This window comes from Mus caroli, chromosome 4 (genome assembly GCF_900094665.2).
Source record: "Mus caroli chromosome 4, CAROLI_EIJ_v1.1, whole genome shotgun sequence".
Lineage (NCBI taxonomy): Eukaryota > Metazoa > Chordata > Mammalia > Rodentia > Muridae > Mus > Mus caroli.
This window is the reverse complement of record NC_034573.1, coordinates 74,123,274-74,144,417: the sequence shown is the minus strand read 5'-3', so window position 1 is coordinate 74,144,417 and position 21,144 is coordinate 74,123,274. Positions and strand designations below refer to the sequence as shown.

General features: G+C 39.5%; 1 protein-coding gene across 7 annotated transcripts in view; it reads left to right on the top strand.

Moving 5' to 3' along the window:
* The window catches only part of Mpdz (multiple PDZ domain crumbs cell polarity complex component), a 147,230-nt gene that overhangs the window by 36,187 nt on the left and 89,899 nt on the right, over positions 1–21,144 (top strand). For all 7 annotated transcript variants that reach the window (XM_029476873.1, XM_029476875.1, XM_021161144.2 and 4 more), the window contains exons 4-10: positions 7,575–7,787; positions 8,722–8,861; positions 10,049–10,262; positions 10,583–10,711; positions 12,144–12,353; positions 15,558–15,672; positions 15,981–16,069. In XM_029476873.1, the coding sequence (XP_029332733.1) occupies positions 7,575–7,787; positions 8,722–8,861; positions 10,049–10,262; positions 10,583–10,711; positions 12,144–12,353; positions 15,558–15,672; positions 15,981–16,069 (1,110 nt within the window). The remainder of the gene's footprint in view (positions 1–7,574; positions 7,788–8,721; positions 8,862–10,048; positions 10,263–10,582; positions 10,712–12,143; positions 12,354–15,557; positions 15,673–15,980; positions 16,070–21,144) is intronic.

Below are 21,144 nucleotides of genomic sequence, written 5' to 3'. Positions count from 1 at the left end.
GCTCCTCCATTGGGAGCCCTGTGATCCATCCACTAACTGACTGTGAGCATCCACTTCTGTGTTTGCTAGGTGCCGGCATAGTCTCACAAGAGAGAGCTGTATCTGGGTCCTTTCAGCAAAATCTTGCTAGTGTGTGCAATGGTATCAGCGTTTGGAAGCTGATTATGGGATGGATCCCCAGATATGGCAGTCTCTAGATGGTCCATCCTGAAAAGAGTTTTAAACACAGTTGGGACTCTTCAAACTTCAGTTTCTTCTTCATAAAGATCACTCAGTGCTTTATACAAATGTTATGAAACTGGGGGGTGGGGGGAAGTCCCAATGTTCTCACTTGAGAGGCCTTTAAAAGATTCAGAACATTAATTGATTTATATAGTCAGATGGAGTACTTTGCAGTGTGCTTGAGCACACAGTTTTGTTTAGTGTACCTAGTAAATGGATTTTTAATAAATATATTTTTTTTGTAATTTCAGGAATGAATAAAATCATTGTAGCTGCAGTTTTGAGTGAAAACTAAAATGTTATGAAATAGTATAAGTGGTGAAGTGGCCATTCCTTTGGATTAATTAACACTGTATAGATGCCGCCTCTACAGTCTTGTACGTGATGCTGTCGATAAGTCCTAATCAGCACTGCGTGCGCCGGGTGGATCAGTGATTATCTGTATAGACTTTACTAAATACCAGAACGGAAAAGTCAAGAGTCTTACATACTCTTTAACTCATTTCCTGCTCTAGGCTTTAAGTGTCCTTTGCCTTCCATCTTGAGCTTTGTAGCTGGTAATTTCTCCTTTTTCTAGCACGGGGGAGTGTGATGAGAAATAGGCCGTGGAAACTCAGCACTCAGACCTAATGGGAGCAGGTGCAGAGTCTTTCCATCTCCCCCACTCAGAACGACTCCTTGAATTTTCTCGTCTGTCAAGTCTCTCAGCCCAAGGCAGTTAGAATCTATTTTAACAATATCTGTAAATTAGAGGTTCTAGACCTCTGTCCACTCTGCTCTTAAGAATTTATCGCTGTGAAAGAAAGATATCCCTCTCAGTAGTTGGGTGAACTAAGCTGCTTGGAGTAATTTCACAGTTAATCTTAAGTAACGTGTTTTACTTATATTTAACATTGTGACTGGGGAAAGAAATTTGTCACTTCCTGCCCCCCAACACTGCCTAGTGTCACATAATCTGATGGTTAATGGGAATCTGAATGGATGGTCTCAGACAACATGTGAAACTGTGCTGTGTGTGGCAGTGCTATCTTTCCATGGACCTGCATCCCATCTGTTTGTATCTCAGAACATTCAGAAAGTATACATTCCCTTTGCCTAGAAATGTCTCACCAGTGAACATTCAACTCAATCTCTTTAATTAGATTTAAAAATAAGGATCTCCCCTTTTGATTTCTGTTGAAAAAATTATTGCCTATCCCAGAATACTTAAAGAATATTCTCTATGTTTTCTTCTGGAAGATTCAGTGTTTAAAGCTTTAAATTAAGATCTGATGTTGCCTGTGCCCTAGACACTCCCTGCTGCCCCTGCCTGCCCTTGGGGGTTGGAGGTGAGGTGGCTCAGAGTCAAAGACCCAGACTCTGGGAGCAGGTGAGAAATGGCAAAGGAAGCCCACCTGAGCACTGCTGCCAGCTCCTTTACTGCCCTCCACCCACACCCCATTGGTCTCAAGAAAGCATCTCTTTTAGATCCTCTGCACCACAATCCTTGGTCTCTCAGGCAGTCCTCAATTAGGCCCTCCTGCTGGAGATGCTTTCTGTGGCAACACAGGTTCCCGGTATTTGCATAGAGGTGTTGCTGGTATTCCTGCCACAATCCTTAATTCATTTAAATTGATGTTTGTACAAGGTATAATATAGACATCTAATTTAATTCCTCTGTAGGTTGGTATCCAGTTTTGTCAGCACCATTTGTTGAATCTTTTTATTACAACATGTGTTTTTGTCCATTTTGTCAAAAGTAAGGTGTTGTCTGCCAGTATCAGCCTGCCTTTATCACTATAGCTTTGCAGTGTAGTTTGAGGCTGGGTATTGTAAAATGTCCTGCAGTGTTCTTATTCCTTAGAATTACTTGGTTGTTTGTGGTATTTTGTGGTTTTGTTTGCATTTGTTAATCAGTTTTTAATCTGTGAAATATGACACTGGAATTATGATAGGTGATGAATTAAATCTGTAGATAAATTTCGATAATACAGTCATTTTAATAATATTTGCCAATTCGGGATCATAGGACGTCTTCCCGTTGTATGGTATATCCTCTGATTTCCCTCTTCCTTGTCATTGAACTTTTATGGTGTGGAGGTCTTTCTCTTTGTTCAGATATGTTTATAGTTATTTTTTGAAGTTATTTTTATGAGAGTGCATTGTTGGTATATTTTAAGACTAATGATTGTTTTAGATACTGATATTTTATCTCACAATGCTACTATGTTTATTAGATCAAGAGTCTTTTAAAGTAAATAATCATCAAAGACAGAACATTCTGAAACTATTTCCCATATATTCCAGCACTCTTGAAATTCACCCAAATTGTATTAATATTGTGTTCCTTTTTTATTACTAAGGAATGATCCATGTTATGGCTATATCTCTTGATGGGAATTTTGTTTCCAGTATTATTGCTCTTATAGATAAAGTTGCTACTGTGAGCAGTTATGTAGAGTGTTTTTGAATGTAGATTGTTGTTGTTGCTGTTATGTTTTTGTTGTTGGGAGAGATTTCCATTGCATATCCTACGCTGTTCTTGAGTTATAATCCTCCTGCTGCAGCGTCTTGTATTATAGACATGTACCATTCTCACTATGTCTAGCCTTCAGCTTAGGATTTTGAAACTGAATGATGCTTACGAGGTTGTATGGTTAGTGCATGCATAATTCCCCCCAGAAACTACCAGTTTATCTGTCAGTGAGTATGTAGGTTTTTTCCACATCCTCCCTAATATAGGAAGTATAATGGATATTTTTATGCTTTTAACTGACTCTTCTTAGTGGTGCCGAACACCGTTCTGTGCCTGTTTTCCAGTCCTACCTCTTATTTAGTGAGATGTTTCTGCTTTTAATCATTTTCAAATGACTTGTTAGTTTCCTGATATTTTGTATCCTTGTCCTGTCAGATGTGTCCTTGACTCCCTCCATTCTAGTTTAATCAATGCTGTCACTGCCTGGAAGATGTAGAGGACTTACCATCTTTCAACCTATTTTATCCCATCCTGCCCTTCGTGGAACTGCATGCTCCGCATCTCCATAGATATTCCAGACTCTACAGGTGTATATTGTTTGCTGTTCTGAGTAATTGGTATTGATTCACTCACATTTTAAACCTTGTTTACTATTCTTTAACTGTTGCGGCCTGCCCGCAGTCCACAACACGAACGGTTCAACAGAGAATGGCAGTTCGAGCTGAAGAGAGAGGAATCTAGACGGGGCAGAAGAAAGAATGGGGCCAAGACGATTTCATGTTCAAAGCCCGCCTTTTTAATTCCAACATTCAGTTATAAAGGAAGGGGGAGGGAACCCAATTTCCCACCAAGTAACTCGGGATCCAGTAGCAGGACGAACACGTGTGTGCCTCCAAGCAGCTAAGCCGACAGGGTCCAGCAGTGGGCGTGGCAGCACGAATGAGCAGGAAACTCCACCCTTGAGCAAGCAGGTTCAAGCAGGTGGGGGAAGGGAGACCACATTTAACCATGGACCTTCTACATTTTGGACCTACTCTCTTAAGATTAGGTTCTTTCTGTCCCCACATTTATTGTTTTGTTTTGTTTTCTTTTTCCCCCCCTCCAAATCTAAATCAACAGGTAAGTATGCATACATGTGTTCTGAAAACAATCACTTTTTATGCCCTGTTTGTTAGGTTTTTATTATTTATTATTTGCTTATTTATGTAGCGACAGAGTCCCTTGACTCCTGATCCTCCTGTCTGTCTTTTGTTACTATTTCAGGAGTGTGCAGTCCTCTGGCTTATGTCTTAGGTTTTAGTCACTCTGTTCATCTGTGGTTCAAGAAAGGGGTTTCTCTTCTTTGGTGACAAGTTCAGGTTTTCTCTGCCTTGGATGACAGCAATGTCACTGTGATGTGCTGTAGTCAGGAGTAGTGGATAGATGGCAGTGGTCTCTGCTTTCGTATAGTCCTCTCCTTCATCGTGTGCTCTGGCTGCTGCTCTGCTTCTCATTGTTAGAGCATGCTAGAATTCCTGCTCTGCTTTCTTCTTATAGTTGAATATGCTGTGCTTTGTAAAAAAGGAAAAGAGCCAAGGATTTGTTTGGCAGAGGCACAGTATGGTGAGGAGGAAGAAGGTGCCTCTGTGGGCCCTTGCAGAGGCATCCCTTCCTCCTGAGGGACCAGCCATAAGAATAGAGTTTATTTAGGGCATGGAAAGGGGAGTTGAGGAGGGAGCGGAGACAGGGAAAGGCATGGGGTGGGGGGAGAAGAGGAGATAAAAAGAGAAAGAGGAAAGGCTGGCCAAGAACATGTGGAGGGGGAAGGGGTTTGGAGAGTGAGAGAGCAAGGACATGGAGAGAAGGGGCAGAGTAAGAGAATACAAGGGTAGGAGAGCAAGGAGGGGTCAAACAGCCCCTTTTGTTACCTGGCTGTTGCCAGGAAACTGTGAGGTAGAGCCTAGAAGGAGTGCTAACATTCATCTGTTTTGGTTTAATTAAAAAAGGAAAACCTACAATAGTAGACAGGCACCAGGCAATAAAAAATACAATGAAATACTTCTAGTTTTGTACCTCATACTAGAAAATTTTATTAATTCTTTTAGAATTTCATGCAAAATATTTTGATCATAATCAATCACAAGTTTCTGAACTCATTCCAGATCCATAACCATTCCCTCCTCATCCTGCTTTGTGTATTTGATATATTACAAGTCTGTTTAATCTTGTCTGTGCTTAGACAGAGGAGATGGTGAGACAGGAATAGAGTCCGTTGTGAATTTTAGCTACTTCCTTCTGACTTTGGGGCGATGTGTCTCTGGGAAACCCAAGAAATGGGAATGAGGATGTTGGTCCAGTCTTAGGAGACTTGGCTGTTTCCTTGTGTCCAGGGTCTGTGGAACCAAGTGTGGGCAGGAAGGAGCCAGTCCAGTAGAAGCATCTGTGTCTGTGAGAGTCAATTGAGCATCTGTGGGTTGCTTCTCTGGAGCTGTTCTGGATGTAGATTTTGAGTAAACACCTAGATTTGACAAGATGCTGAAACACACACACACACACACACATATACACACACACTAAAGTTTAGTATGCTTGGGAGAATACATATTTTCTCTTAGGTGTACATTTGAAATCCTTAGGTCTTGGTGGTTGTGTTTTTCTCCTAAGAATATACATTTTCAAATTTAAAAACAAGTCATTTGATGGTATAACTAAATTACAGTTTTAAGGCTGTTTTAAGTAGATAACTGTGGTACTCCATTTAGATGAAACTTCAGGAACAGGCAAGAAACCAGGGAAGTCCCCAGCTTCATTAGGTTCTTAAGAGATAACTTCACATTGCAGTGGTGCTTGTTCTCCAAAGACTTTAGTCTTTCAGCGCCCTTGACCCTGGTTCTCTAACATGAGAGCTTGTACTTCAGTGTTAATTTCTTATAGTGAGACCATCTATTCCTGGAATTGGGTTTGTTCACTCTGGCTTACTGTAGCTGAAGTCCAAATATTTTTCCCTATGCAAACATACCATAGGCATTAGGTCCTAGTGTGTGGGATCTTCAGCCTGTCACAAGTTTTATTATGCCATCTGCTTCAACCTGAGCAGCGTGTCTTCTGCCAGCAGACTTCCCTGAAGTTGCCATGGCTGGGGGAAAAAAAAACAAAAAACAAAAAAAACCAAAAACAAAAAAAACAGTCTTGGCAAAAGAAGCTTGCTTTTGAAAAATAATAATTGATCATGCCTGCTGTGGATTGTAAAATAAGCATTTGATAGAATTCCCAGAAGCTTCCTCCCTCTTTTTCATGGGTGACTAAAGATAGGTAATATAATGGCACAATTTTCGTAGCTTTGGTGGCTAAGTACATTTTCTGCTTTATTTTTAAGGATAGGTGTACACAAACTCGTGTGTATAGATTAGGGACACTGTATAGAATATTTTCACAGAGTTCATCATTGGATGCTCCTCACCTCTTGTTTTTATCCTGGAGTGGTACTTCAAGTGATTGTGTCCTGTGCAGCACACAGAAGTGACAGCGGCATGATGACAAAGCATCTTGGTCACACAGTGTTATTAGTCATTGGACTTTGTCTGACCCATCATCTATGAATTGTAGCTGAATCTAGTGGAGGATTTGTGGGGAGAAATGTTTGTTCTGCAAATATATATTGAAGGCCTGCTCTGGGCCAGGCATTCCTCTAAAGGACAGAGACAGTCACTTGAAGGAAACAGAATGGCTGGACCCTTCCACTGGCCAGTTTTACATTTTAGTTACCCCCCAGTGGCTAGAAGGGAAATGCTGTGACAGTGAGTGTATATCAACAGCATGGACTTGATGTCCTGGTTAGCATTACGTGCCAGTTTGACACAGCTGAGCATCCACTGAAAGGGGAGTCTCCATTGAGCACTCGTCCTTATTGTTTGCCTGTGGGAATGTCTCCATTTTCCTGATTGGTAATTTATGTAGAAGAGGCCAGACCCCTGAAGGAAGTACCATCCCGTGGGCTGGTGTTCTGAGCTGTAAAGGAAAGCTAGCTAAGCATGAACCTGGGAAAGACTGAGCTAGAGACCAAACTGCCATGTTGTTCTCTTCCATGGTCCCTGCCTCCATGCTCCTGCCTGGAACTGCTGCCCCTCTTTCCTTTAGGGGTGGGTACTGATGTAAGCCACAGAACCCTTTTTTCTCTCCACGTTGTGCTTGTTCAGAGTGTTTTATTATCACAGGAACAGTATAGAACTAGAATAGGGGCTGTGAAGAGAAGGGACAAGGGCTGCCAGTAGAGCACCTGTTCCATGTGGGATAGGTTGTCATGGATAGGTTGGATAGGCACGGGTGAAGTAAAGAACGGGATGTGAGTGTCTTTACCTGGCTGGTAGTGTGGAGCACCTTACTGCAGTGTCAGGTACCGTGAGGAGGTCAGCATAGCTAAAGCCAAGGGAGTGAGGAACAGGGCAGAGCTATTTTGAACATAACACTGATGCATCATCCTGACACAGAGTTGTAGACAAAACTGCAGAAGTGCCCTGTTAGGACTGACTTCTTACACTGCACAGTAAGGATTGACTGTCTGTATTGCACAGGTAGGATTTACAGCCTACACCTCTTAGTTAGGAATGGCCACTTACACTGCTCAGTAAGGATTAACCATCCACACTACACAGTTAGCATTGACTGTCTACAGTGCTTTTTTTACTTGGAGCCATGTAATGTTCTGCTTTGCAAAATGAAATGATCTGTTTTTGGTGTTGTTATTGCAGATATAGCAGGAGCTGGTCAGATTGGCAGGTTAATGTTTTGAGAATCCTAATCCTAAAGTTAAAGAGGAAAGTGGCTGCAAAGCCACTCTCACTTCTCCCATCACTGCTGGACCACTGCCGATGACGGAAACACACTAGAATCATTGCTAATGATCTCTGCATCCTCCTAGGTAAACATTGCTACTTTGGCAACTGCAACTGCTGACCATGCCCACACTCCTCAGTTCTGCTCTGCTATCATTTCTAACCTGCAAAGTGAGTCACTTTTGCTGTCTCCAAATCATGGGAACCTGGAAGCCCTTCCTGGACCTGGTGTTCCAGCTGTCATGGATGGCAAGCCTGCCTGTGACGAACTTGATCAGCTCATCAAAAATATGGCCCAGGTAATAGTGTTCCTCCCTGTGAGTTAGCACCGGATGGATTTAAAAAGGTCTTCAAGTCCTGGATAATTTGAGGAATGCATTAGTAGTTATAACAGCTGAACAGGTTTATAATGAAAGAGTTTTATGGAAGTTTGTCTAGTTCAGATGTTTCTATTACATATTTTATTTTATTTAATTTTTAAGATTATAGTACATCATTTCACCCTTCCCTTCCTCCTGCCAAATGCTTTCAATTGAATGGTTTCCCTTTTTTATTAATTACATAATGCACATGCACACTCACGTACACATGTACACATGTTGGGTAAAGGAATAAAATGTGAATACCTGGCTGGTAGTGTGAGTACCTGGCTGTATGAGGTACAATGGAGGCAGCATAGCTGGAGGTAAGGGGATGAGAGACTTTTCTAGGGATAGGGTGATTGGGACAAAACAGTCAAGAATCTTGTTGACACATAATTCCCCTGTGTGAGCGCATGCACGCACGCACGTGTGTGTGTGTGTGTGTGTGTGTGTGTATTCGTAAGTACATAAATAAAACCTACTCAGTCTGTATAATGTTCCTTACATGTTTATATTTTCAAGACTAATCATTTGGGAAAATGGTTACATTTTAAATTGAGTATTTTGTGCTATAATCCAGAAATACTCTTCTGGAGAAATGAAATGTTATATTTTAAGTGACAAGTACTAAACTAACTGATCTTTCTCTAGTTCCTTCTTTTTAATAATCAAAGTAATACCCCAAGGAGACAACTGCCACAAGAAATAATGTTTCTTGTTTAGTTTAGTTCCTTTCCTATGTAGCCCAGGCTTGCCCACAATTCTCTTATTCTCCTCTCTCGGTCTCAAGAGCTGAAATTAAAAATATACATCATTGCCACCAGCTAGTAATTGGCTCTTGATTCTGTTTTCTATTGTGTTTCCTGAACAGGGTCGCCATGTGGAAATATTTGAGCTCCTCAAACCTCCGTGTGGAGGCCTCGGCTTTAGTGTTGTTGGGCTCAGAAGTGAAAACAGGGGCGAGCTGGGGATATTTGTCCAGGAGATTCAGGAGGGCAGTGTGGCTCACAGGTGAGATTGCCACAGTGACTCCTTTGTTCTAAATGTACACACAGAAGGGTTTTGATCACTGCAGGAGGAAATGTATGTAGAGAAGAAGCTGAAATAGTCAGACATTAGCCAGGTTTTAGAAGCTGTCATACTTTGAAAGTATAAAACAAGTCTATTCAAGTGAGAGTCACAGGGTGAGTGAGATGCTGGAGTTCTGGCTGTGCAAGTGTGAGGACTTGAATCTGGATCCCCAAGACTCTCATAAGAAAGCCAGATGAGGAAGCACACATCTCTAACCCAGTACTGGGCTAGCACAGATAGGCATATGCCAGAGTTTGTTGGACTACCAGGGTTGCCAAAAAATAAATGAGAGACTGTCTGAAAAAATGGGGTACAGAGCAGTAGAGGAAGACACTCAGTGTCTACCTGTGGCCTTCCTACACAGGTGCATATACAGTCACGCACATGCATGCATATGCCACACACATGAGAGTAGCTTTTAAATAGTCATAAACTAATTATATTTTAGTAAGTTAAGAAACAAATGTAATCATATTTTCATTGTATTTTTATTAGATATTTTCTTCAGTAAATGATTTTACTATAGTCTTTTAACAGTTTCCTGTGTAGATGCTGATGGGTCTTTGTTGTTTTTTAATATTTATTCTATGTATATGTATACACTGTAGCTGTCTTCAGACACACCAGAAGAGAGCATCGGATCTCAATACATGGTTGTGAGCCACCATGTGGTTGCTGGGATTTGAACTCAGGACCTTCAGAAGAGCAGTCAGTGCTCTTAACCACTGAGCCATCTCTGCAGGCCCATTTTCATTGTTATTATTGGACTTCATTTTGAATAAAAATCACAAGACCTGTCTCATTATAGTTTGAATTGTGTTTTATTAATGTAGCCAGAGTAGGAAGAAATACATAATTTCATTTTTAACATAAAAGACCATCTGTTATTGAGTGAGTTATCAGTGGTTGATGAAAAGAGTCCTTTGTCAGTGGTTCAGATAGCATGGAATGGCCACAAGCACAGGAGCCAAATCATGCACTTTTAAAAGTAGAGTTTCAGGTGCAAGTTATAAAACTATGTGTATTCTACACTAGGATTTAAGTGGCCTGAACACTTCAGGGCACAGGAACTGTCGTTTTCTTGAGAACATTCCCATCTTTCATCACTCCATTTCCTCCCTCGATAGAGATGGCAGACTTAAGGAGACTGACCAGATCCTCGCCATCAATGGCCAGGTCCTAGATCAGACCATCACACACCAGCAGGCCATTAGCATCCTGCAGAAGGCCAAAGACACCGTGCAGCTTGTGATTGCCAGGGGATCTTTGCCGCTGGTCTCCAGCCCACGGATTTCCCGCTCTCCATCCGCAGCCAGCACCATTTCAGCCCACTCGAATCCAGTGAGTAGCCGAGGATCAGGATCGGAAGGCGCCACCTCTGGTCTTTTCAGCTGTGCCCACCTCTAATGTCTGCCGCTTCCCCAGAGCTCCTGCTGGTTTGCTTGCTTTAAGGTTTTAGGACTTTTTATACTTATTCTTTTATGTAGTCCTACTTGGTGTCTATTTCTGATAACTTCAAGAAGGGTCAGATTGATAGTGGTAACAGTCTGTTAAATGGGAAGTATACTAAATGAAAAGCCTGATTTGGTTAGTGCTCACGGTTCTGTATGAACTCAGTATTTAATACAGACCATTCACTCACCACAAAACTTTCCTTCTAGATGCACTGGCAGCATGTGGAGACCATAGAACTGGTAAACGATGGGTCCGGCCTGGGGTTTGGCATCGTAGGAGGAAAGGCAACTGGTGTCATAGTGAAGACAATCTTACCTGGAGGAGTAGCCGACCAGGTGAGCCATTACAGATCCGTTCTGTTGTTGTTAACCCGGAATTAGGGCTTCATCATAGAGATTTTCTGTTTAATAAAAGGAAAATTTGATCAATTAAGACCCCTTCATTTTATTGGACTGGCTTTTAAGTACTCTCCTATACTTGGAAGAGAATACTTTGAACATAGACATGGATTTTGCTAGAATACAATTGTAGGCAATGCACTGCATACCCAGAAGAACCACAGTCGGAACCAGGCTGATGGCTCCAGTCCCTGGAGAAACATCTACCCTTTGTTTGGTAGTTATATATTTGTGAACCTTGCAGCTGTTCAAAAAGCACATTATGTAAACAGTGCATTATTACTGAGGTAAAACCTACCATGTTGCTCCTTTAGTGCTGGGTCTCTGGTGCATCTTTGTACATGACACATAGCCCATTTTTCATTTAGTTTGTTGACATGTTGTTGCTTATAAGGTGTGCCATTTTTTTGTGTGTAGGAATTTGATGTGTTTTTTAATCTGTGTTTAATATTTTTAATCTTTTAGGGTTATAAGGCTATTGCTTTCACTAATAGATTTGAACTTAAATTTGGAAGTTGAGTTCATCATATATCCTCATGTTTATGAATGAAAGCTTAGTTAAACAACAACTCTGTAGTGATATTAACAGTAAAATAACATTTAGGTATCCGATGACCTCTAGCAATAGCAAGTGAACTTCCCGTGCTTGAGAGAAAAGGACGAACCATATATATTTCACTAGGAACTAGAAAATACAAGTACATTCAGCTTTAAATCCAAAATTAAATGAAATGTCAAAGGTAATTCTTAATTGGACCAGCCACTGCCAGGTATTCCTCAGTCACATGACACTAGTAACTGCTGTGATGTACAGTGTAGAGCAGTCTGTCATTTCAGGTTTTTTTTTTTTTTTAATATTGTTCATATCACTCTCTTCTATCTTCATTTTCCTTTCACTAGAATATTGTCTGGAAATTCATTCTTTGCAGTATTTATAATTGAAATGGCAAGATAGAAACTCTTGTAGAAATTCCTGTATTTTCTTGTGTTCTATAGCACATTCTAATTAATATGAGCTGTATTTGCACAATGATGTCATACTTTATCTATGCTTAAAGAAATTTTTTTCTTGTTCCTCAAAACCAAAAATCACAAAAACCATCCTTTATTTTCATGTGAATTTTAACTAGAAGTCAAACTGGGAAAAAAAAAAACCTAGCTATTGACTTAACAAATTATCTGTAAGTTTCATTTGCTTTTACAACATTGGATGTCAGAGGACAGTTAATAGTAAAATTTAATATTTAACTTTATATGATTGACATGTTCTATTACTGGCATTTGTATTATTGTCTTTAGATCATTAACACCTTTCAACTGCAGTTATAATAGGAGTGCCTAATTATTTGAATGCTTTTTTTAAAATCAGCATGGGCGATTATGCAGTGGAGACCACATTCTAAAGATTGGTGACACTGACCTAGCAGGAATGAGCAGTGAGCAAGTAGCACAAGTCCTTAGGCAGTGTGGAAATAGAGTTAAGCTGATGATTGCCAGAGGTGCTGTAGAAGAAACGCCAGCATCTTCCTCTTTGGGCATCACCCTCTCCTCTTCCACGTCTTCTACTTCAGAGATGCGAGTAAGTAGTTGAAAACCATTGATGTAAAAGAGTAAATGCATATTTTGTTCACCAGATGTAATTGTTGTCTCTGAAGATTACTGCGGAATAAGTTCACCCTTTCTAGTTCTTTCTGAACTTTGGCTGACTGGTTCAACTCAGCTGTTCTGCTCAAACTACTCCTACCCTCTAAGCTGATTCAATCTGGCTTCTCTCAGCCTCTCATTGAATCCCTGTGCTTGGCCTTAAACTAACTCTCCCAATTTGTTCTAACCTGGCTCCTTATTCTCTGATTTTAACTGCTTCTACTGACCTTCATAAACTCAGGAATAAACTCAAATCCACTGCACTGCACTCCCTGCACTGACTCCAGCTGACTGACTCTCTTTCTCCACACTGCTCTTAAATAGCATCACTGTTTTGTGGTATTCTATTGAGAGTTGGATGTATCCCATCTCTGATTCATTCTGTCAAATCATTCTGATTTATCACGTTGTCTGCCCCTCAATTAGTCTTCATGTTCAAACATAGCTGCTTCCATACACCAAGTAACCTTACCTACATTGTTTGGGATTAAAGGTGTGTACTAAGGACATGTCTGCATTTTATCAAGATCATACTGTAATACAGAAGGTCTTTGGATATGAACCCTTGCCTGAGCAGCCATGTTGCTGGATTAAAATTCCTCTACATAAAGGTCTAAGCAAACAGCATTCAGATGTTTATTTAAAAGTTAGATTTACTGATACCTGTATGTATTAAAAGAATTGAACAAAAAGCATGTGTAGAGATGCTAGTGTTCTATTTATTGAGAATTCCTCACTTAAAGATTCTAGGAGGTCATTTCACACTTTCTGTAAGCAACCATTTTATAAGGATATTTTGAAGCACATATGAAATTTTAGTGTTGTACTGTTCAACTGCCTATAATATTTAAGTCTATCTTTGTCTTACTTAGAAGCCTCTTTGTAAACTGGGCCATCATTCTAATCATGAAAGTTAATCTTTCATTAACTTCTCTGTAAATAGTTTCTTATGTGGCAGATGGGGATTGGGAGCCATGATGGTGGGAATGGATGAGGCTTACGAACATCCCTGTGTCATTTCTTTAATCTGTGTAAGCTATGGACTATTAACAGAACTATGATGAGTGACTGTCATTGTAAATACTTGTTTAAAACAGTAGCCATGTTTTGCCATGGCACATTACCCATGATTTATCAGTGTACTGTCCCATATTTGCCCTAAATTTGACATGAAAAGAAGTTGGACATTTTCAAAATTCTTGAATGTTAAAATTTATATCAGGAAAAATAACAGAAAAAAAGTAGTATCAGTTGGTTTAAGGTCAGAAGACTACAATGGATAAAATAAAACAAACACACCCAAAAGTGTCTTAATCATTTTAGAAGCAAATTCTACCCATTTCTAGATAAATTTTCCAACAAATTCCAATCCTGTATCCATTTTTCATATGTGTAAAATATCCACATTTTCTTTTATTAAAATTGCTCTAATCAGTTGGTGTAAATTCTTTTGTTAATAAGCTAACCTCCTCCATAAACCCTTTAAAGCTTTATTAGCCTTCTTGAGATTTTCATGAGTCTGTTGTTTTTAGGACTGGATTTGGTTGCTATTTTTACAGAGAGAAGAAAGCGAGCTTGTTTAGGGAAGTGTTTAAATGCCATTCTTTTGTGGAAAACAAAACCTTTTATTCAGCAATATATAAATGAATGCAGTACCAGAAACTACTTGATGTAATGAAAGCTTAGGACAGTGTCTATTCTCTGTGTATCATCATTTCTGAAGCTTGTGCCCCGTTTAAAACCATTCGATAGTCAAATTGCCACCCTCTAAAATAGCACTCGGATAACTTATTAAAAATAGAAAACACATTTGTTTCAATTGAAGCAGATTTTATCCTGTCATTTTCTTGTAATTATCTAAACTTTAAACTTTTGCGAAGTTTGCACAGATAATTATGTGCAATGAAAAATAAATCCAACTTTACTTGTAAAATTATACTTCATTTAGGTGGTCTGTCAGTGAGATAACTGTTTACATAAATCAGGAAATGTCAATGATCAGTCCCAAGCTGCAAGGCCATTACATTAAAGCCCATTGCCTTGAGGTTTTTGTAGGGTTGACTGGAAGGTCTGCTGACATCACACCAATGTATAGGACCAGTGGCTTATTGATAACATCATGTGTCAGCTCACTAATGTTTAATTGAGGGAGTCTTCTTTACCTGTGGTCCAACATGCAATTAATTGTAACTATATTAGTATATATTAAAGAAGGCTTAGATCCAAGAAAGCTCTTCTCAGATACCATTCCAGAATGGGAGGGTGCCAGTGTTGAAAGGCACCCTTTCTTCATGAGTATCTTCAATTTGCAAAACAATGTAAAAGGGCAATGTAAAAACCATCCCTGATGCCATTTACTTTTTTGAAAAAATAAGTCACCAGCTTAGTTATAACATGGCTGCAGGATAGACTCACTCATATTCATGGTGTTAGGATAAAGTAAAAATTGTAGGTAACAGTGCGAACTCTCTTGTGGAAGCTGAGGCCCTATGTTGTATACTCTTACATACTATACATCATTTATGAACAGGATCCCTTCAACCACAATGTTGGAATTTGAGCTCTGTCTCCCAAGATGTTTGTCCTTGGAAACATTTATATGCCTTCTTCCTCTGGGGAAAGATCGATAAAATTGGACATCTTACTGGCCTACACATGATGTAGGGAATTCTAGATTGTTAGAAGGAGTAAGAAATAAAGAAATTCCGAGTATATTTCAAGACACTGTTCAATAAATGGCAGCTGGTCATTACTGGTGGCTGTCTAGAAAGTGATGTTTAGAAGGATTTAAGTGGTAACACTAAATCAAAGTTTTGATATCCATTTAAAACATGACTTATTTGAACATTAAACATCCCAGCTCCTTTAGAAATAGATATATCTGAAAATACTTTATTAACAGGAAGCTATTTAATCTTTAACATTTTGTCTATATAGTAAGTTTGTCTGATGAGGGAAGGCTCAGCTTTCTTTTCTACATTCTTTTCTGAATGAAGATGCAGTGTTCTGTCTGTATTGTCAGGTTGCACAGCACAGTTAGAGATGCCTTAGTGAAATGGAGTCTTTGACTTTAAAATTCGACCTTAGTCTTTCTTACATGTTGATTTATTTAAAGATATATTTATTGATACTTCTTTAGGTTGATGCTTCTACTCAGAAAAATGATGAAAGTGAGACGTTTGATGTGGAACTCACTAAAAATGTCCAAGGACTAGGAATTACCATTGCTGGTTATATTGGAGATAAAAAATTAGGTAATATTAAATCCTAAATATTTTCTAAGTGTTGCAATTTTCTCTTAATATCTGTCTTATGAGATATTCAATCATTATATACTTTCTGTTGTTGAACAAAGTTGTTGACAGCTTTCTTAGAAATAATTTGGTGTAGGTGATTCTGATATGATAGGCTGAATAATTGCCTTATTCTTTGTCCTAAATGTCTGTGTGGCTCGTCACTAAATACTTAGTCATAATTAGGATTTTTATGTAGAAGGCAGAAGATGGCTTTTCTTTGTGTGTGCTTTATAAATAGTGAAAAAATTACTTATTTCTAATCTTAGAGCCTTCAGGAATCTTTGTAAAGAGCATTACAAAAAGCAGTGCTGTGGAGCATGATGGAAGAATCCAAATTGGAGACCAAATTATAGCAGTAAGTTACACACTTAATAATAGTTTTTGCAGTTTTCGTGATTAAGAGTTGTGTTCTCAGAGATTGGAAAGATGGCTTCATGGTTAAGAACCTGAATACTCTTCCACAGGACCTGAGTTTGGTTCCTAGAACCTGTGTTGAACAACCAAGAGCCACATCCACACATATGCATGTAGATCATAAAATCTTGTGATGAAGAAATAATTTGTTATCTATGTATCTATATCTGTCTGTCTGTCTGTCTATCTATCTATCTATCTATCTATCTATCTATCTATCTATCTATATCTGTCTGCCTGTCTGTCTATCTATCTATCTGGGTATATATGGTATGCATGCATTTGTATGTGTGGGTACAGTGCATGTGTGCCAGAGGCCAGGGGTCAATGTTTGGTGCATTTCTCTATAGTTTTCTATGTTTATTTATTGGGACAGTGATTCTCACAGAGCTTGGAGCTCATTGGTTGGCTAGACTAGCAGGCAAGTGAGTTCCATGGCATGGCTCTGGCTCTGGCTCCTCCTTGTTGATGTTAAAGACTACACAGCCGTGCCTGGGTTTTATGTGGGTACTAAGGATCTGAACTCAGCTCCTCATGCTTGAGACTCAGTTTACCTACTGAGCTGTGAACCCAGCATTCTGATTTTACTTAGTAAAGAACTGCATTCATTGACATTTTTTGTTTGTATTTGTGGTGTGTGTGTGTGTGTGTGTGTGTGTGTATGTGTATGTGTGTATGCACACAGGTGTGTCTGTCTGCTGGTGTTTGCACATATGGAGGCCAGAGGTTGACACTGTGTGTTTTCTTCTTTCCTCTAGCCTTATTTTTGAGACAGGGTCACCAATTTTCTAGACTGACTGAGCCCAGGGATTTTTTTCCCCATTAATGTATTTATTCACTTTATATCCTGATTACAGTCCCCCTCCAGTCCCATTCATACAATCCCCCACCCCCCATTATTTAAGCCCTCCTTGGGTACCACACCTCCTTATGGCCCAGGGACCTTCACATCTCTGTCTCCTAGCAATAGGATCATAGACGTGTACCACCATACCCAATCTTTTCACATGGGTACTCTGATCCCAACATAGGTCCTTAAACTTGTACAGCAAGCACTCTACCTGATGAGCCATCTCCCCAACTCCAGATCCATGCATTTAATCTAGTTTTAGTGGCTTGAGATTGTCTTTATAATTCACTAATTTATTATTTTGAAATTAAATGGAACATTGGATAGAAGCTTTACTTTCCTTAAGTCAGAAATAGAAATGTGTTTCAATATAATTTCTGATGTATTTCAATTATGGCCATAATGAATTTGTTACACTAAAATTACAGTATATCTTCCTGTGTATATTCTGAAGGAAGACCTGGTGTTTACTATAGCCGGATTTCCAGTTACAGGTATTTTTTTTAAACCTTGCAGAATGACACTGTCATGTAGGTCAGCTCCTTTTAGTTCTACAAGGATTTAGGAGTGAAATAAATCCAGAAGTCTTTGATCTGTTCATTATGGTATTGTAGTGAAGTCAGTGCTTTAAGTATATGGCCAGTTTAGGTAGTTAAGAGAAAAGTAGCCCGCTCTTCAGTGGATAATAGCTTCTTCAAACTGCTCTGTGATGTAGAAACTAATTTAGGTTAACCACACAGGGAAACCTGAAGATGATATGATTTCGTAGGATTTCCAGTTCACATAGGAAAACTAAAGACTGTTAGATGCCCTGCCAGTAGGAAACCTGTTTGTTTACTCTCTCTGTCTAAACTTCTGTAACTAGAAGATCTTTCTCATTGCCAGTGTTTATTTTAATATCATTTTGAAGACATTGGTGGCAAATGCTGACTGATTAAAGATTCCTTTGTCACAACACTGTTTGTCACATAGCACAAGCCAAAGAATAGCCCAGATCCTGTTGGTAGACAGCAGGCTAAACAAAAAAGGTAGTATAAAGATGGAATGTCTTGATTTTTGACCTGCTAAACAAGGAAATTCTGTCACATGCTACAATTTTAGTCAGTCTTGAGGACAGTGTGCTAACTTAAATAAACGAGGTTTGGAGACAAATGTGTCATCCCATCCCAATGTCAGGATCCAAACTTGTCAGAGAAATGCAGGTGGGAGTGGTGGCTCTGGGGCTGTGGAGTCAGATGGTGAGAATTGTCATTCAGTATGACACTGATTCGTGGACACGATGAAAAACCCTAAAGGTTGCTACAAACCAGTCGGAAACATTTACCACTAGGAATTTGATGATTAGAAGAAGCTAAATTGGTAAGTTTTTGTTGTTGTTGTTGCTGTTGTTGCATATTTTCTATGACAGTTTAGGGAAAAAAGGATTAAGGAGTATTACCTCTGACCTTGGAAAGTCTATATAGTATGTCTCCCAGAGCGTTCCTGGCATTACAGCTGGGAATTCTTAACTGTATCTATCTTTTGAAGTCCAATTGAAAGATTAAGTTGAGCTTCCCACCTACTTGGGTAATAGCTGTGAAGACTTTCTCAGTGCATCTCTATCTCACCACAAGTGGAAATGAGCCACTGCCCCGTTTTCATTTTGAGAGTGATGGAGAGAATGAAGAGACAGCATGGATCCCTGTACAGTTATCCCAGTTAAGGTTACCGTTGCTACTGAGAAACCACCGTGACTAAAAGCAGCGTGGGAAGTGTTTACCACTCTAAAGGTGGTAGGACCTGGGAGAAATGAGGCAGACTAAAGTCTCATGCAATAGTGAGATTTATTCAGAGCATCAGACAGTTTGTACTCTGAGAATTTTTTTGTTTGTTTGTTTGTTTGTTTGTTTGTTTGAGACAGGGTTTCTCTGTATAGCTCTGGCTGTCCTGGAACTCACTCTGTAGACCAGGCTGGCCTCGAATTCAGTAATCCACCTGCCTCTGCCTCCCAGTGGTACCAAACTTTGTACTCTGAGAATTAAGAGAGGCCTCCTGAGTAAAGTTGTTAAGAGTTCAAGCTGTATACAACACAAGGACAAACTATATGTGGCAAAAACAGTTTTATCCAGAGGCATATACAGTGGTAGTGTAAACATTTAATTGAATAACAAGAGCAAGCAATAATGAGTATCTGCAGTTAAACTTACTCCTATTGGCGATGCTGGGGAGGAGCAGGAAAACATATTCTAAGGACGATTCAATGTTTTTAAGAAACTGAGGTCAGAAGACTTCTGTTTGGATTTCTTGGAGAGTTCTCATAGGTGCTAAGACTTCTCACACGACTCCATTCTTGGACCGCATTCTGACAGGAGAGGAAAGGGTTCCCTTGGCTTACCTTTCTACAGCATAGTCTTATCATTGAAGGAAGTCAGGACAGAGCCTCAGACATTAAGAACCTGGAGAGAGGAGCTGATGCTGAGGCTGGGGAAGAGTGCTGCTTATTGGCTTCCTTATTCCTCGTGACTTGCTCAGCATTCTTACAGAATCCAGGACCACCAGCTCGGGATGGGCCCTCCCCCATAATTCATTAATTTATAAAATGCTCTACTGAATTGCCTACAGTGCCATCTTCTGGAGGCATTTTCTCACTGAGGTTCCTTCCTTTCAGATGACTACAGCTTGGGACAAGTTGGCATAAAACTATGAAGCACAATAATCTTCAGTTTAAAATACACACTTTCTTTCTACTATGTCACTTCAATTAGATAGTGTTTCAAATAAGCATTATGATAAGTAATTTATATATTCTATAACTTATACCTTTAAATTGTACAATTCGGTGACTATTCATATATTTCCCATGTTGGACAATCAGCACTGCATTCAGTTGTAGAAGACTTTCATTACTGTATTCCTTGCTCCCTACTTTCTCTATCTTCTTATAGAGTCTGGGGTCTACATTCTGTCTTTGTACTTTTCCTGGGACATTTCCTATTAAGAACAACAACATAGGATTTGGTCCATTGTAATTAACTGCTTTATTTAGCATACAGTTTTTCAAGGTTCATCTATGTAGTAGAGTCAGTTTCCATTTTCTTTCATTGCACACACTTACCTTCTCGTCAGTGCAGCCATAGTGGTATTTTCATTTGTTGTCTCTTAGAGATAACACTCCTGTGAACATTCACACACACGGTTTTATGAGGATGTGTTTGCACTCTCTTCCCCTTCCTTCTTTCACTAAAGCGTCTCATAAACCTGCCCTTGTCTCCTTTAAATTCATGCATTTTTAAACTAAATATCAATGCAAGCACATATGTACATATATTCATATTCCTCACTAGAATCTGTTTAGTTTGTACAGTGCTGCCTAGGCACCTATGCACATTTGCAGGGCTGGCCATTTGGAACTGGGCAGCCAGTCTGTGTGCTCTTCCCTGTGGAAGGCGTTCCCATTCACAGCTTTCCTCAGTTCCCTACAGTTCTTTGAGTAGGATTGAGATTCATGGATTTTTCTGTCTGTTTTGGCCTATCCATTGGTCCACCTTTAGCAAGCTTCTTGATTCAAGTGCATTACCTTAGGATGAAATATAACATCCCTTGAAGTACTCTTCAGAGAACCACATGAGACCCTCCCAGATGCTGATACAGGTCTGGCTGTATTAGTATATTCTACTAGAAAAATGTTTACTGATGAAGTAGATTTATTTCAGATTTCTAAGTGTCACAGTAGCTTCCCTCCAGGTTGTCACTGTTTTTGTTCCTATGAAAATGATCCTCAAAGATGACTTCCTCTTAGCCAAGTAGGTGATTAAAGAAATGTCCTCACAAAGGGGAGGTGTACTTTCCCTAAGTCTTCTCTTGCTTTTAATGAGAATGTCTTCACTGTCACCTATATTCTAATTACTTTCTAATTTAGAAATGCCTTCACCCCAGGGAAGCATTATGGGAGCTCTTGACCATGTGCTCCTTTTATGCAAAGCATCATCTTCTTGTGGCTTTCCCATTGGCCATGTGTTCATTCTGTGCCAAGCATCACCCTCTGGTGGCCTTCCTATAAATTGGTAATATTTCCTTCACTCCTAGTTGCAGTTTTACAATTATAGACTTTATTTGTTCTGGCTTTGTTTTGACAGCAGATATTGAAGCTATGATCTATTTTTAATTTTTTTTTTTTTTTTTTTTTT